This window comes from Mchenga conophoros, linkage group LG9 (assembly GCF_057382185.1).
Source record: "Mchenga conophoros isolate Kocher_MC1m ecotype Shallow Benthic linkage group LG9, M_conophoros_male_GT1.1, whole genome shotgun sequence".
Classification (NCBI taxonomy): domain Eukaryota; kingdom Metazoa; phylum Chordata; class Actinopteri; order Cichliformes; family Cichlidae; genus Mchenga; species Mchenga conophoros.
In genome coordinates, this window is record NC_140534.1 from 14,460,551 (window position 1) to 14,477,651 (window position 17,101).

Sequence of the window (17,101 nt, forward strand, 5' to 3'; positions counted from 1 at the left end):
AGCATAACTGACACCTTAGAGAAGCATTGACTGGCATCAGTGTCGAGTGACAGAATATAGAAAACCTATTCCAGCCTCCTGATGTTTTATCACAGTTTATCACAGAGCACAAACGTCCTGCAGGGATTTAAAAATATCAGACATTGACTGGCCTTGCACTAGCTACGATCAAAAAAAGAGTTATGAAATCAGAGTTGCTTTAAATCAAAATCCATTTAAAACACCTTCTATGCGTAGCACTGCTGTGGGTGGAGCAGGGAACCAGGAGGAGCAGTCAGAATAGGAAGGTAGGTTTATGAACACGTGCAGGCACCTATCTGCAGCAGGGGCTGCACACACGAATTGGCACAAACAGTAAAAAAAAAGGGAAGGGGGCCCAAAAACCCTGAGCTGTAACACCCCTCGCCTTAAAATACAACCTACAAGGGGTTTGCTTTTCTTTCACATGGAGCCATCAGATATATCTCAGACACTTACTGTAATTATCTATGCTGAACAGCATATGAGGAAGTTATGTCTTTAGGAAGTGTGGGTTTCTTTTTAAGTGGTGGAATATTTGATGTTTATTGAACTCGGATGTGCTACTTCTTGAGCATCCTCCTGCATGAAAGCAGCGTCTGATTCTGTTGTGTTGACATCCACTTCTAGTTTAAATGTGCCAGATGTGGAGTGCAACAGAAGGATGATTTTGCACTCTGAGACACGCTCACACTACAGACTTTACTTAAAGTTCATCATTGGGCTAAGACATGGCTTAAATAGGTTGGAAAAAAACATTCTAGTGTCCTACCATTCCTAAGACCCCGAGAAAAGAGCTCCTAGTGATCAAAGTGGGCTTCAAAAACTACTGCAGAACCTGCAGTAACTCTGATAACTTAAACAGTGTATCATATGGGGTTATACAGTTTGAGCTCAGTTGAAAACACCAGGGGATACCTGTTCTGGGAAATTATTGGGATATGTGTATGACATATTGTGAGAGTCTAATGGGTATTTAAATAGCAGGAAAATATTTGGACAATAATAAAGTTTATTTTTTTGGGTTTTTTTCACATAAATACATAATAAACTGAAGTGCACATATAAGCAAGAAAAAGGTCAAAGAAAGACAGCGCTTAAATGCTAACTTTTAAAAAAATGGTTGGCACCATGAAAGACTGATGTCAAAACCAAGAATTAAATACAGGGTAACAGTAATATAATTAATCTGAAAGGTTTTTAGGAAGCATTCTCATTTGAATATATCTTTGAAAGTGAGGCCAAAGATGATACAGACAGGCAGCAATGCTTCACCAGAGAACTTGTGCTTCACTGCACCTTCTTCATTGTGGAAGTGACTGAGGAGGAAAGAGAGACAAAGGAGAGCTTTAGATTTTCTCTGTAAATACATTCAATGTGTTTGTGTGTCTGTGTGTTAGCACAACTTACGATTCTGGACCCACTGAGTGTCAGGATTGGCGCAAAGCTGACCATATTCTGTGTTGAAACTGTAAAAAAAGAATGTTTTAGAGATTGCATGTGTTTATGTTTGCGTGTAGGACAACATGTGCTGACTTACATTATAGCATTCACACAGGGATATGATGAAGCCTGCTCGCGATATGTCTCCCCCACCACCTCAGGGCTCATATCGAGGTTGGTAACATCAACGCAGCAAGGGCGTTTCTTCGTAGGACCACGGATACCTTAGAGGAAGGAGGTTAAAACGGATTTATCTTACCTGACAAAAGTCTGATTAGAAGGAAAACCAAAGTTAACTCCAGGTTTAAAATGTGATGAAACTCCTTACATCACTAAACACAACATAGCTGTTGAAATGTTACCTAAAATTACGTGACAGTAAGCAGGCTTTTTTGTGCATCACACATTTTACACTTTGATTATTCAAAGTAATTTTAACATTTTCATTCAAAGTGCATTGAAAATAGTAACTCATATGGACCTATGTTTTCGCAAAGTATGTTCTTCAACATCTTCATAAAACAGAAACAGTGGGCCAACAGAGTATTTGCAGTAGAAGGTCTCACCGCTTGGGGCTCATCTTAAGAATCTAGTAATTACGTTCATCATTGACAGTGTGTAACTGTTTTTGTTACCAGGACCATATTCCATAAATATAATTAAACAGAGGTGAGATTTGACTCCCGTTTTATATCTGAGACACTTACTGTAATTTTACATGTGGAACAGGAATGTGAGGATTTTATATCCCTACGAAGTGCGAAAGCTTCTTTTAAAGTGGTGGAATATTTGATGTTTATTGAACTTAGACGTTCCACTTCTTGAGCGGCGTCTGATTCTGTCGTGTTGACATCCACTTCCAGTTTAAATGGATGTGCCAGATGTGGATTTGATGAACAAAAGCTGGATGTTGTTCCAGAAATTACTTTTGCTTTCATTTTTTTTACTTTACCCAACTCCTACCCATCAAATTGAAATGTAAACAATTGGTAGACATGATCTTGCAAATGAATTTTCAGTCTTGAATTGTTCTTATTGTTATTAATTGTCAATAAAGAACATTGGCGAGAATATGAGGCAATAAGCTTCATTTATTAACATCATTCTTTTATCAAAGACAAAATTCAGATATGCAGCTAGCTGAATGGTGAACATCATTATCGCACATTTGCAACTTATCATGCTGTTCTGTCTCTGTGTCTTTCATTTCCTGTTTGTATTAAGACATTATCATAGTTATGCAATGAGTCACAATGTGCACCTCTCACAGCAGAAAGCTTGAAAACTAAACAGCATTAAGATTTGTTTACAGAGTGCTCATATAGCTGAAATGGAACCCCTGCATCCACTGTGGTATTTTGTATGATAGTTGAATGGGTGGTGCGAGAGATGCTTAGCATCATGAGACAGAACCCATAAATCAAAGGAAGTACACATTTGCATGTAGATATGCATAAATGTATAATCACTATACATCAAATGAAAATATTTCCCAATCAAAAGAAAAGTCAGGAGAATGATGTAAAATCTCCTTCTCCTAAATTTCAATGTAAAGGACGCCTTTTAAAATGTCATGCCTGACTGCACGTTCAGGGATGTCTGGAGTTTGGTGGATAGAACGCAAGAGTGTAAATGCTGAAAAGACTGTTTAAAAGTACTGAATGAGCATATACCAGAAGTAAAGGTTTGTGGTGAGAGAAACTAGCGGAGTCGTTGCCTAGTGAAACCCATGAGAGTCCACCCCCTTTCACCAAAAAGTAAGTAATTGCTGTAAAAGTAGCTACTTAATCAATTTTATATATCTTTAGATATAGTTACCTGCAGAGGAGCTGAAGCACACACACATTGAGAGCAGGAGGAGAGTGACAGAGAGAATCTTCACAGACATTTTCACCGGTGGTCTGGCTCACTGATCAGGTTGTAATTATGCGAGTTGATTCCTTAGCTATTTATTTATAAGCGCAGGAACATCTACAGGCGCGACTGATGACGTCTTTCTATAGGTTTGTATATTTGTGTGTGTGTCGTTGTGACATATCACACCTCCGCCTCCTGTCAGGAAGATTTTTCTATTTCAAACCACCAACATCTCACTCTGAGCTTTCCGAGAAACAGCCTCACATACACAAAGTTCACAGAAACTTGTGTACAGCCCAGTGACTGACTCACCTGCATTGTCATGAATGATGTCTATCTAGACCCCTGAAGATTTCAGTTTTTCGATTTTCACTGACAGTGACTGTTTATCTGTTGGAGTTCATAAGAAAAATAAACATGAATTGTTGTGATTGTTATGAATCAGGACTCAAATGGAAATAAAAGTAATGCATGATGACTCTGATGCACATTTCTCCACATTTGCATAACTGACTGACTTTTTGGGTCCTTATCGAGATACATTTAATCTTAAATCCTCACAACTTAAACCTTTTCTTGCAATCTAAACCATTAAATTAAATTCTTTTGATTTTCTTGTTTACATTAAGCTGTTAAGCTGACCCATTTGGATTCTTTTATTTAGGGTTGAATTTAGTGCTACAGGGGCTTGGGATCAATGTCCCTTTGAGTGAGACAAGCTTTAGTATTCAGACTGATGGCCTCTAATTTGACTGTAGAATACGTTGATGTACAGAGAACTTCATGGTCAATTCAATGACTGCACAGTGTCCACACTAGCGTTTTCAGTCGTTTTCACAGAGTTGTGCGTCCACATTGAAACAGATGAAAACGTTTATGTTCCAGTACTACGCATGCGGGATACGCAAGAAGATTTGACCTGCCTCATTTCTGTCTGCCTTTTTATTTACTTTCTGGCTCTTTGCAAAATGTCGCGCAAAAGCCCTGAGTTGGTGGAGACAATGAGGTGCAGTTGTTGGTGTGAGTAACACAAAACTACAAAGTTGCAAAAGCGAGTGAGAATTATAGAATTTAAGGAAAAGCTATCTGGAGCATGTACAGACTGATATTAATCTTTGATAGGGCTGTCAAAATTAAGAGCAAACAAAACAACTGCTGCATAATGCCCTCCGCTATCTTAGTTTAATTGGTCACATGACTGCATCATATGACCAACATGTGTCATCATTTTAGAAAGTCTGCGTTTTCACTGTCCACACTGTGACGCGAAAGCACCGTCTTCAAATGTATTCGTTTTCGAGTGCGTTTTCAGAACGCTGTGTTTTCGTCTCAGTGTGGACGGGAGGCCAAAACGGAGAGAAAACGATGCGTGTTCAAATGAAAATGCATTAGTGCGGACGTAGCCTTAGTGTAGACTGACTCCCCGTGTGGCCCACAGCTAGCACTAAATGTTGTAAGTTAAGTTGAGCTTTTTAATATAGTTTCTTTAGACCTTTGCAGAACTGTGTTCTAATAAAATCGATTAAAATCATTTATCTATCTAAGTTTCAATTGTTTTTATCAGGTTTTCCCATTTTCAGCATCTCCAGCACTGTCTTTAAATATTAGATTTTTTACAATTTGTTTTTGTGAAATCGACTACTATAATCAGTCTATTACACTTCTACCTTCTAGTCCCTAAGGACACCAAAGCGCTTTATACATTCAGTCATCCACACACTGGTGATGGCAGCTACATTGTAGCCACAGCTGCCCTGGGGCGCACTGACAGAGGCGAGGCTACCGGACCCTGGGGCTACTAAGCCCTCTCTGACCACCAGTAGGCAACAGGTGAACTGTCTTGCCCAAGGACACAACGACCAAGACTAAACCTTCCGTTTACAAGGCAAACTCCCAACTCTTGAGCCACGAGCGTGGATATGTATTTGGTGTTTCTGCAGAATACCAAATGTAACAAAAAATGTTCTGAGATGTTTCCAGCAAGTTCAGTAACCTTTAAAATTGAAGACTTGCTGAAGTTGATAACAGAGAATCTGAAATATTCATTTTCAATTCCACTTCTCTGCCTCTGGCCCATCATTACAATATACTACTACGTCTTTAATCATCAGCATATTACTATTCTTAAACTGTCGTTATGAGTTCCAGTGTAGTGCTCTGTCACTTAGTCACTTCTGTTTTATAATAAATGCTGACGAGTTTCCAGAATGAACATCTTTCCTCTGTATCATAAGTCATGTGGTTCCTTAGGCCCCCTCAAATCAGGAAGTGGTAAATCTTTTCACCTATGCACAAGTTTTCAAATATGATATTCGTGGCATTTTTGACAGTCTTTCTTTATATTGCTTCCTTTCCAAACATGTTGCATGAGTATAAAAACTTTGCAAACTTGTGCTTTGTTTCCACGTTCTTTCTTTTTTAAATACTAAAAAAATACAGGCATAAAGCAGAGGTACAAAATGACTACATTAAAACTGCTAAGGAGTGCAAAGTGACCACAGACAAAAAACATGCAGATGCAAAATCAAGAAATGCAGAAAACATGCAAAATATAAAGTTTGGGTTTGGAAATACAACAATAAAAATAGGTGCCATGTATCTTTAAATTAAACCACATCATTGTCTGACTGAAGTTTGATCTCTAACCACCTCAGCCATCTTTCACTCTATATATATAGCATTCCTTCATTGACACAATGCTTCATATTATACACAAAAAGGACAGATATGGAGTCAAAAACTCTTGTGTGTAGTCCATGTCTGACTGTATGGTGGTGATGTCTCAGGCTAGGTTCACTACACCCCACAGCCACAGGATCTGTAGTTCTGAACCTGGAGGACAGAAAGCCTTGTTGGCAGTGGGATACAAGTTGATGAAATGACTGGTCATTGGACAGGATGAGTGCCATAAAATAGTAGAAAGAAGCCTAAAACGTGTAGTCTAACAAAGTTTACTGCAGTTCACAAAGAGGATTTTCTTCTTTTCCTTTGCTGCTTTACACACTCACCAAACATCGCTCTGACTGTTGCTTGTCACTATTATGCTCTAGCTTCGTGGCTATCATCCAAGCACAACACACTATGGTCCCCGTGTGATACTGTGTGATAATGACATCATCCAAGTAGGCAGTGGCATATGCAGTGTGCGGACACAGCACCCTAGAAAGTACTGGGGCTCTGAAAAAGCCAAAAGTAAGGTTGACAAATTGGTATTAACTGTACAGAGTGCAGTTTATAAATAGTCTCTGTAGTCTCCGGAGATAAGGCAATCTACCAGCAGCCCTTGGTTAAAACCACTATCTTGAAAAAGCCAGCGGTTATTCACCAGTCCAGGTGATAGCTGACCAACTGAACTGTGAGACCTCATTATTCTTGCTGTAGATTGAACACACAGAACTGTATAGGCCTGTGTTTCTTTACTATAAGAACTGTGCTTTTGTGCATGACCCTCATGACTCTTGGTTGCAACTGGAATCTGTTGTGGAGTAAATTGTCTCGTAATCCCTGGATTAATGGGTCAATCACTGGTGCCGCCACATGATCCCAAACAGACCTTTATAGGTGCTTTTAAACTGAGAATGTTAAAACATGCAGGGTAATTAACATCTGAGTGATTTTCCTATGGTGCTCATATGTGTGCATTGCTTAGTCTTTCACATGCTCACAGCTAGGCATATTGTAGTATTTCTTAATATTCACCAGCTTTCATGCAAAATAAAGTTCGTTTTGTTTGTTTTCCTGAGACTGAATTGGTGACTTAAATGTCAGTAAAACTGAAACTCTGCACGGAAACTAGAAAGATTAAGATTAGCACTGTAGTACGCCAACACCATCCACCATCAGTCTGTGGTAACAACAAAGATGATGATGAAAGCAGGTCACTGCTTTCATAGCTGAGAAAAGAGAAATTCGAATCAAACGGCTGTTTTAACTGTCTCTGCACACCAGCCAAAATAGGAAACTGCACTCAGGCCACTGATTCACATCGAGTGCTGACTGAACATTTTATTTTGTGTTTATTTCTGTTCATTTAGAAATGGTAGCAATGGTGGTATGGTGTTATTCTTGTGTGCACAGAGCAGTTGTATTGTTACAATATTGGCAGAAATGTTTTTAGGTAAGGTTTGAAAAATGTACATGACCCACTTTCTAGTGGAAGTTGAGTAACAATCAACCAAGTGGAAATAAGCTTAGTGAGAGTTAAATCACTTCTATGAACTTAATCTTTAATTATTTTTTAATGTATTTATTAGTTTGCTTTTTTTTATTTAATTGGAAAACTGACTATGGATGAAGTTTAGCTGCTTCCTCAACTGTTCTCATTAAGAAGAACAATAAATAAGTCCTGTGTTACTGGCCATCCTACATTAAACAAAGAAGACACAGAGAATAGCATCCCAAAGACTAGTGTCAGTGAAATACAGCTGCAATAAGTACCTCTGCTGTGGTTGGAGCAGACAGGTTATGGGCACGCTGACGAGCAGGAGCAGGCATATATTTGCTACAGCAGGGCTGTACCCACATAGCAAAATTGGTATGGCCCAGATCTGGCCCACACAATATGCTTACACATGGCCTACATACTGCAAAGAATGACGGCCCTTTGGTGGGCCAGATCAGGTTTGCCAGAGGTGGCCCACACATGGGCCAGCACAAGGCCAGACACACTGGTGGTCCTTTGCTGGCCCATGTGTGGATTACCTCTGGCAAACCTGGTCTGGGCCACCAAAGGGCCGTCGTTCTTTGTTGTATGTGGGCCATGTGTAATTTGTGTGCAGCCATGGGCCAGTTCCAGACACACTGCTGGTCCAGAACAGTTTCAGCTCTGGCCCCAGATGTCAGCCTAATATGTACCTTATTCAAGCCATGTAAAAACAACATGTGCCGGAACATAATAGTGCAAAAGTAACACGACAAAACTGTTCATACAGTGAACAGACTGATTCTTAAATGGCACTTTTCTACTCTACATAGCAGGGTGTATGTCAACCAAATGTGAGCCAGGTCTGGCAATGATGGTACTATTTATGTTCCTGTTTTCCTATTTTAGATAGAAGACCGAAATGCCATGTTGCAAAACTATACTGCTATGGTAGCCAACGTTTCAAATGCAGGTTTGTGAGTGTACACTTTATCTAAAACCTAGTGAGGGTTTACTCATGTTTATCACTGGGTGGCTGTAGCTCAGGAGGCAGAACATCCTTCAAGGTTTTTGTTTGTTTGTTTGTATCCCTGTGTGTGCAGCCGTATCAAACAGATGGAGCGATTGAATGTTCTTTTCAGTGGTGGAATGTTTTGGCCTGATTTTTTTTAACTTGACTGACAAAAAATTATTGGAGATTATCTATCAGAATTTCAGGAGCAGGACCACGCCTCCAAACACGCTCCTTCCGGTTGTCATCTATATAGGTTCCCCCAGTTCTGCAAGCTGTTCATTCTCATCTACGTGCCCCACCCTCCCTCACTCCTTGTTTTCCATTCGTTAACTTCTTCATTTCTATTTAGTGCATTGGGATCTGCCAGGCCCGGGAGCCATCACCAGTCCCCTTCAAGGCCTTCCCCAAACCACAGCTCAACTCATGTCAAAGCATTCACTTTTACCTACTAAAACAATATCAAACCTAAATAAGACTTGGGCCCAGCTAGTGAATAATAAATTAAAAAACATGGATGTTCGACTCTTTGAGTGTCAGGAGCAGCTGATCCTTTTGCGCCCACTTCTCTGAGTAAGGAGCTCCTAGTGGCTGAAGTCAAGCTCTCCAACCACTACAGTAACTGCTTTGACCTCTATTAGAAACTCTTGATGATGACTCAAATAAAAGTGTATCATATTGGCTCATGCACTGGTGGAATCATGCACAATTCTGGGAAATTACTGGGAGATATGTTTGTTGTCTTCTGTGAGTAGACAAGAGTAAACAAGACTAGAAAAAAATATTTGCTCAATAATACAAAAGTTTATTTTTTTATATTATTTTTTGCTGCCAGAATGTGCTTCACATCAACACATAATACAAAGAAAGAAATTCATGAATAAGCAAGAAAGACAAAAACAAAGGAAGTCAAAACGTATCCATTTGAAAACAGCTGGTCCAAAAAAAGACTAAAGCCGTCACCTAGAATAAACAATAGGATTACTCAACAGGTTAGAGTAAATGTAAATGAAAGCAGAAAGAAACAGTTACATTAAGAAAGCGCTCGAGTTAAAATACGTTTTTAAAGGTGATCTCAAAGGAGACAGGCAGTGATGCTTCACCAGAGAACTTCACTTCACTACACCTTCGTCATGTTGGCAGTGACTGAGGAGGAAGGAGAGACAAAGGGAGCTTCAGATTTTCTCTGCAAATACTTTTCATGTGTTTGTGTGTTAGCATAACTTACGATCCTTGACCCACTGAGCGTTAGGATCAGCACAAAGTTGTCCTCCGTTTCCTGTGTTAAAACTGTAAATAAAAGACAGAAGGTTATACAGATTGTATGTTTGTATGTAGGACAACGTGCTGACTTACATTATAGCCTTCACACAGGGTGGTCTTGCAGCCTGCTGACGATATGTTTCCCCCACCACCTCGGCGCTCTTATTCATGTGGGTGACGTCAACGCAGCACGGTCGTCTCTTTCCAGGATGAGCTGGAACTGAGAGGTAGGAGGTTAAAAATGTATTTATACAACCTGAGAAAGTCTGATTAGAAGGAAAATCAAAGTTTTACAGATTTTCATTAAACTGTCTCACACTTGGGAGCCATCTTGAAACTCTTTTTTTAGGACAGTTTGGTGATAAACAAACAAAACAAACATAAATTCAAATTTGCAACCCACAGATTTGAAAGCAGATGGGCTGAGTGCCATGTTTCTCACATGTGTCTCTGACAAAAAATGGACTTTGTTTAAAATTGTCTGAGGTGTTTCTTATGAGAATCACAAACAATCAGAAACTTTCAATAAATATAGAAGAGAGAGTTCACCAAATTTTCGAAACTTTTAAAAGGATTCATTTTCACTTTGTCTTTAACTAAATAAATAACTCATTTTGCACATCAAACTGAAACATAAACAGTTGGGAGCCGTCGTCTCCATAGAGTACGGTGAGGCTCTTCACAAACAGCTAGGACCCAACATCAGAAATTGTAACTGCTGTTATCAATTTGATATATTTTATCTCTTTTTTCCTTTAGAATAGTAAGATCATAGTTACCTTCAGAGGAGTGGCAGCACACACATATTGAGAGCAGGAGGAGCGTGATGGAGAGAATCTTGACTGACATTTTTACCGGTGGTCCGGCTCACTGATCAGGGTGAAAGTGAGTTGATTCGTGTTTGGTTATTTATTGGTAAGTGCAGGAACATCTGCAGAGTGTTTCTGTGCATTTGTGTGGTGTGTGGTACATAACATGTCTGCCTGTTATCAGATTTTAATATTTCAAACCACCAACGTCTCTGAGAACTTTCTGAGAAACAGCCTCACTCAACATTCACAGGCACTTAAATATGGTGTTCAGCCTGACGAATGATGACTGACTAATTTTTGTTTTTCCATTTTAACTGACAGTGGCTGCTGACCTCTTGCAGTTAAATGGAAATTAAACAAACCCATCCAGTGATTGTTGTAGTGCACAAGTCAGGTCTGAAGTGAAATTAAAAGTAGCTGTTAATGCCTTTTAACATCATCTGTTAACTGACTGACCTCTGGCTGCTTATTTTTCCAGTTTGTTTGCAGGAGGAGGAAAAGGATGGAGCAGTTAAGAACATTTCCTTTATATTTATCATACAAAAAAGACAAGAACACTGCATCCAGGATAGAAGCATGTGCATTCATCTTTGCTTTGTCTTGTTGGCTTTGTGTTCAAACATAAAAACTAAAAGAAAGACCATATGTGTGCCCTTATTAGTATATGGATTTGTGTTGGTGTGTGGAACTATAGCCTAAGGTTTATATTGTTAACTGGTAATTAGGAGACGGTCGAGTGTCAAACAGGTTATATAAATAAAATACTCAAATCCTCAAAAAATGTTGCCAACTGTTGTGTTTAAACATCTGCAGAATATGAAATATAACATACCGAGATGTTTCCAGCAAGTCAAAAGTAAAGACTTCCTGAACCTGATGACACAGAATCTGGGATATTCATTTCTACTTCCACGTCTCTGCCTCTGGCTCATCGTTACAATATTACCTCGTCATTCATCAACATATTACTACTGTCAGACTGCCTGGATGAGTTCCAGTGTAGTGTTGAGTTACTCAATCCCTTGGCTTTTTCTAATAAATGCTGACATGACTTTGCAAAGTCAGCATTTTTCCTCTGTGTAATAAATCATGTGGTTCATCAGGCCCTGTCAAACTAGGAAGTGGTAAACCTTCTCCCCTATGTGCCAGCCAGTTTTCAAATATCGCACTGACGTCGTCTTTCTCGATTACGCTTCCTTTCCTATCATGTTGCACGAGTGTTAAAAAGAGCAATCGAATCTTGTGGTTTGTTAGGTGCAACTTTGCAAACCTAAGCTGTGCTGCCATGTGTTTCCTCTATCTTAGGTTCTCATCTCCTTTTTAGTATCCCTTCACTTATTTGTAGTTCATGTCTGGCCATGTGGAGACAACCCAGGCCGGGCCGACAGTGCCGACATCAGGTTCACAATCGACAGCCACAGAATGTGTTGTTCTCAATGTGTCTCATTGGATACAGGTGGATTCAATCACTGGTTATTTACTGACTGTGGATCAGAACTATAAAATACAGGAAAGAAGCAAGAGCTACAGGGTCCAGGGTGAAGAAGCCTCTCAGAGCCGTGGAGGGCTTGACCAGGTTCACTAGCAGGTGGTACTGCTGCTGTAGACTGGGGAGCATGATCATCTGCTCACCATCTAATACATACACAGGAATGAGGTTGCACACTATGGGTGGAGAATACATCACAGGACCATGTTAAACTGGTTTCCTGCCAGTTGGAGAATCTTTCAGAGATGCTATGTTTCTAATGTTATGTTTCTGATGACTGATGTTTCTTGTAATAATAGTGGATTCATTCTGCCCTGTTCTCTTTGGAAAGAAGAGCCTTTCTCCTGTTGGCCATTACAAACAAGCCATACATTATCAGTCTTTTTCTACTTGCTATGATGTATGGTTTAAAGCGATGATGGCATTAACAAAAAGCATGAGGGTAAGCTGAAGATGCAAAGATTTAATTCAGAGTGGCCAGCTGGTCAGAGTTAAAAATGAGTATATCAGAGGAGAAGTTCGATTTGAGCAGTCCGGAGATAAAGGCAAGGTTGAGATGATCTGATCGTGTGTAGAGCAGAGATAGTGGACAAAGGATTTTAAAGCTGCAAGGCAAAAGAAAAAAGGAAGGTTTGATGGGTGAGGCCTAACCGGTTATTTTTGTGCATTAGTTTGTGATTAAACAAAATTTGATTGAAGAATGTTTTAAACGATAGCAGAACAACAACATAAGTCTTCTAAAAGAGACGATCTCACAGTGGCACACACTTTATTCCAGCTACTAATAGTAATTATCTTGCAGTGAACCAAGAACCTTTTGTGTTGAACCTTGGGCTGGAGTGCACATTTTAACACTTTTGTCACAGCGCGGTCCGCCAGTGTGTTAGTTAGAGCAAGGCCCAAGAGCAGACATAGGCAAGGAGACGTGACATGACTTAACAAACTGCAAGCCTTTATTATGCCTGATGACAGAAGGCAAAAACAAAAGCTACGATGAGTGCAGGGAAGACAACTAAACTGGAAAACAGACTAAGAAAAACCTATGAAACTGTGATAAAGCTATGAAACTTCGAGAACTCATGCTATGACTGTGGCTTTGAGAAACATGACAACTATGACGAGACATAACTGGGACGCTTACACAGACGACACGACATACACTGAATGAAACACAGAGACTAAATACACATAAGGGATAATCAAGGGAAGTGGCCACACATGGGAGCACAGCTGGCACACATGAACCTAATGACAGGACAGGGGAAGTGAAACTAAATACAATGAACAAAGAACACTGGACTCTTTCAAAATAAAACAGGAAACATGGAGATGTTGACATGTTGACACAAATGAAATAACAAAATAACATAAAACTCAGAAACACCGGGCGGCATGGCCTTTCCTGTGCTGCATGCAGGGACATTAAAGATAGCTGGCTGTTTTCTTTCCCCCACGTGATGGCAGCAAAGGTGTAATAAACACTGACCAGTTGTCACCATGATGGCTGAATTGTTACAAAAGGTTTATGTTGTATACTCTGTGGATGATGTTGTGTGCAGCTGAACTTTAGGGATTTTTAGTTTTATTGTTAATATTATTTCTATTTATTTCCTTTATTACTCCAAAAGTTGATTCTGTTCATCTGGACGTAGCGTTTTGTGGCATCATAGATGGTCTTTCCCTGTTCACATAAATGGCCTCCTTGACTCCGCCCTCAAACCAGCGTTCCTCCCTGTCCAGGATGTGTACATCCTCATCATTGAAAGAGTGTCCACTGGCCTGTAGGTGAAAATAGACTGCAGAGTCCTGGCCTGACGAGGTAGCTCTTCTGTGTTGTGCCATCTGCTTCGCCAGAGGTTGTTTGGTTTCCCCGATGTATAAATCCTGGCAATCCTCCTGGTACTTAACAGCGTACACTATGTTACTCTGTTTGTGTCGGGGGACCCGATCCTTAGGGTGGACCAGTTTTTGGCACAGCGTCTTTTGAGGTTTAAAAGCCACAGAGACCCGGTGTTTAGATAAATGCGTCTCAACTGCTCCGATACTCCTGACACATATGGGATCACTACAGGTTTTCGCTTGGGCAGCGGTTGTCCTTCTCTCCTGGATTGGCCGGAGCTTTCTTTAGGTGCCTTTCCCGCTTTGAAAGAAGTGCAGCTGGGATAACCACATTTACTCAGGGCCTTCTTGATGTGCTGTTCTTCTGCCTCCCTGGCCGCTGTGTCAGTGGGGATGGTGTTCGCTCTGTGTTGTAGCGTCCTGATGACACCCAGTTTGTGCTCCAGTGGATGATGAGAGTCAAACCTTGGATACTGATCCGTATGTGTAGGTTCACGGTACACGTCAGCTTTTAGATGTACCGCCATTACTGATGGAAATCTCACAGTCTAAGAAGGCTAACCTGCCATTTTTCATATCCTCCCTGGTGAATTTGATGTGTCGGTCCACCAAGTTAATGAGAATTTGCATAATTAAGATTAAGGAACTGACCTCCCAGCCCATTGTTCCTTCAGTGGGCTGGTTTCAGTCATTATGCAAATGTACTGTTTATAAGATCGGGGAAACCTGCAGTCAGCTGAGACTGAAGAAGTCACCTGGATGAGTGACGAAACGTTTCTCCCACAAAACGCTACGTCCAGATAAACAGAATCAATGTTTGGGAGATTTACTTACCTGGATGATTGAGCATGCATCAAGACATTTCCTTTATTAATTAAAAAATCTCATCAAACACACAGAGGTAATCAGGTTGATGGAGCAGGCATCCAACCACCAGTCCAGGGATTATTAGAGAACCTGCTCCACCACTTGAGTGCCTACTGTTTTTAATTTCTAATGTCTCGCACGTTTTTCTTTATTGTTTTTACTGCAACACAGCCTCAAAAGGCAGCAGGTCTTAATTTTCACCTGCAGGGTGAGACCAAGAGTCATGAGATTGTAACTTCACAGGTCAATAATAAAAAAGTTTAATTAACATTATTTCATTATTATTTAACTTTATTGTTTATTTTTAAGGGATGTAAAAGTAACACCAGGTATCAAAGTGATTCAGTGGCTGTACTTCTCACAGTATTATGTTTACATGCTTACAACTTCAGTCACCTTTCTCTATCACTATGTGTTAATAGACCTCTCTGCATTGACTTATTGCTTGTTATTAATCCCTGGCTCTCTTCCACAGCACGTCTTTATCCTGTCTTCCCCGTTTCACCACAACTGGTCGCAGCAGATGGCTCCGCCCCTCCCTTACATCAACACCAGCAAATGGGAACTAGTGCAATATGAAAACAATTGTGTCTGTTGTTTATACAGTAGACATATTTGTATATATATTGTACACATATATTTTAGATATATGTTCTGTGTTTGTTCCTTTTCGTTATTGAGTGACTGTGTCTTTCTTTGCACAGAGAGAATTGCACCTCAGTTTCGTTTTGTTTCTTCTAAGATTCTGATTCTGAATGTTAACCTCGTGAACGGTTGCTGCTGATGTTTGCTGCCGTTGCTCTGCTATTCCCTGCTACACGTTACGCAATAATGTAAATTTATTGAGATCTGTCATTTAAATCGTAGCAATTTAAATGACAGATCTTGTTTTAGAACTTAGTTTTTGTATTTATTTTAATGTTTATTTATACTTTTGAACCTGTTGTTTAGCAGAATGCTGCAAATACCAAGACTTAAGAATTCGTGTTATTTTTTCACATCATGTCAAATGTTTGAATGACATTAAAGTCCAATTCTAATGCCAGACATGGATATGGATCTATCCAGGTAAGAAGAAGAAACCATCAAAAATCAATTTCACCTCCTTTAGTGCAAATTGTTCTGCTAAGGCAACAACAAGAAACCCACAAAACAAAATGGTTTGGCAGGTGTGGGCCACAGACCATTACTTTCTTCTCCTCCTGATTATTTGCTAGGGTCCTTATTACATTTGACAGCTTGTGATGGCATCTGCACCCTGTACACGTTGCACAGGTAGTCCAATTCCCCCAAGTCTGCAAACCCTTTGTGCCCTTTGTGATTCACCTTCAGATCCACTAGGCCCCAAAAAGCACACTGCTGCCACACCACTACTAGAGGTTTAAAAACTTAGACCAAATACAAACACCCACAACCTGTGCTGAGAAATGTGATATAGACTGTTGTGCAAAATCTTTTTACTGGGTTGCAGCTGGAATTTTCACACCCATTTCCCACAGTTACTGTGTGGAATTAGGTTTGTTAGATTCAGAAAGTCACAGAAAGGCCAATACAGAGCTTCAAGCTGACACTGGAAAAGTGTGTGTGTGTGTTAAATCAGAGTAAGGTCAATGTCGTTGGGAAGCAAAAAGAACAAAGCAGAAATGCAAAGCTGAAGTTCCACAGTGTGGATGCTATGTACCCCTTCTACACATTAAAATAGCTTCAGTTACAGTAAGCAGAGTTACTCCTGCACAATAAGACTCATACATGACATTAAGAAACTAAACATTTCACAAGATGCGGGCCTCAGGCAGACATTCAGTCTGATTTCACTTTCTGTTTCCCTGAATTTGTGCAATTTCATCCTTCATCATCCAGTCCACTTAAAGATATTCGTGTTTTTCTCCTTTTACATACAAAGTCATTATTTCAGAGTATTATAGCAAGAATGTATCAAAAGCACTAAACTCTTCTGTCAGCCATTTATACAGAATTTCTTGCATCAACTCTGTGCGTGTGGTTAACCACAAGTTATATAGACGTGGCAAAAGTTTGAGCGTACGTGACAGAAAAGGAAATCATATGTGTTCAGCAGCAACAGATGCATTGAAATTGTGTATTTCATCCCTGCACAGACTATTTTTTTTGTCTTTCACAGGAAGGGCTGGCAGAAGCATCTCCACCAACTACTAAGCTTCTGAACTGAGGATGCATGCAGCACAACGGGGCAATGAACACGCACATCAACAGCAGGATTTCTGGTTGTTCTGGGGGAGACAGGAAACACTCATTTCTAGCTAAATCGTTACCACGACTCAGATCAGTGCCAGCAACAGGCAGCTGATCTGGCACACCCACTCACTCTGTGCCAGACATCA

At 40.1% G+C, this 17,101-nt stretch overlaps 3 protein-coding genes across 3 annotated transcripts in view; 1 reads left to right on the forward strand and 2 right to left on the reverse strand.

Annotated features, from left to right (window-relative positions):
• LOC146567009 (uncharacterized) overlaps positions 1-17,101 on the forward strand; it is a 435,082-nt gene that overhangs the window by 206,365 nt on the left and 211,616 nt on the right. The window lies entirely within an intron of this gene.
• Positions 1,013-3,433, reverse strand: LOC146567023 (C-C motif chemokine 3-like). Its single transcript, XM_085285914.1, has 4 exons — positions 3,280-3,433; positions 1,559-1,685; positions 1,429-1,487; positions 1,013-1,337 (listed from the first exon to the last, which is right to left on the reverse strand). Exons 1-4 carry the CDS (start codon positions 3,347-3,349, stop codon positions 1,309-1,311), a joined length of 285 nt encoding a protein of 94 aa, XP_085142040.1. The 5' UTR covers positions 3,350-3,433; the 3' UTR covers positions 1,013-1,308.
• On the reverse strand, positions 9,642-10,639 carry LOC146567024 (eotaxin-like). The gene is made up of 3 exons (XM_085286668.1): positions 10,514-10,639; positions 9,828-9,954; positions 9,642-9,761 (listed from the first exon to the last, which is right to left on the reverse strand). The coding sequence occupies exons 1-3, from the start codon at positions 10,581-10,583 to the stop codon at positions 9,686-9,688; spliced, it is 273 nt and encodes a 90-aa protein (XP_085142794.1). The 5' UTR covers positions 10,584-10,639; the 3' UTR covers positions 9,642-9,685.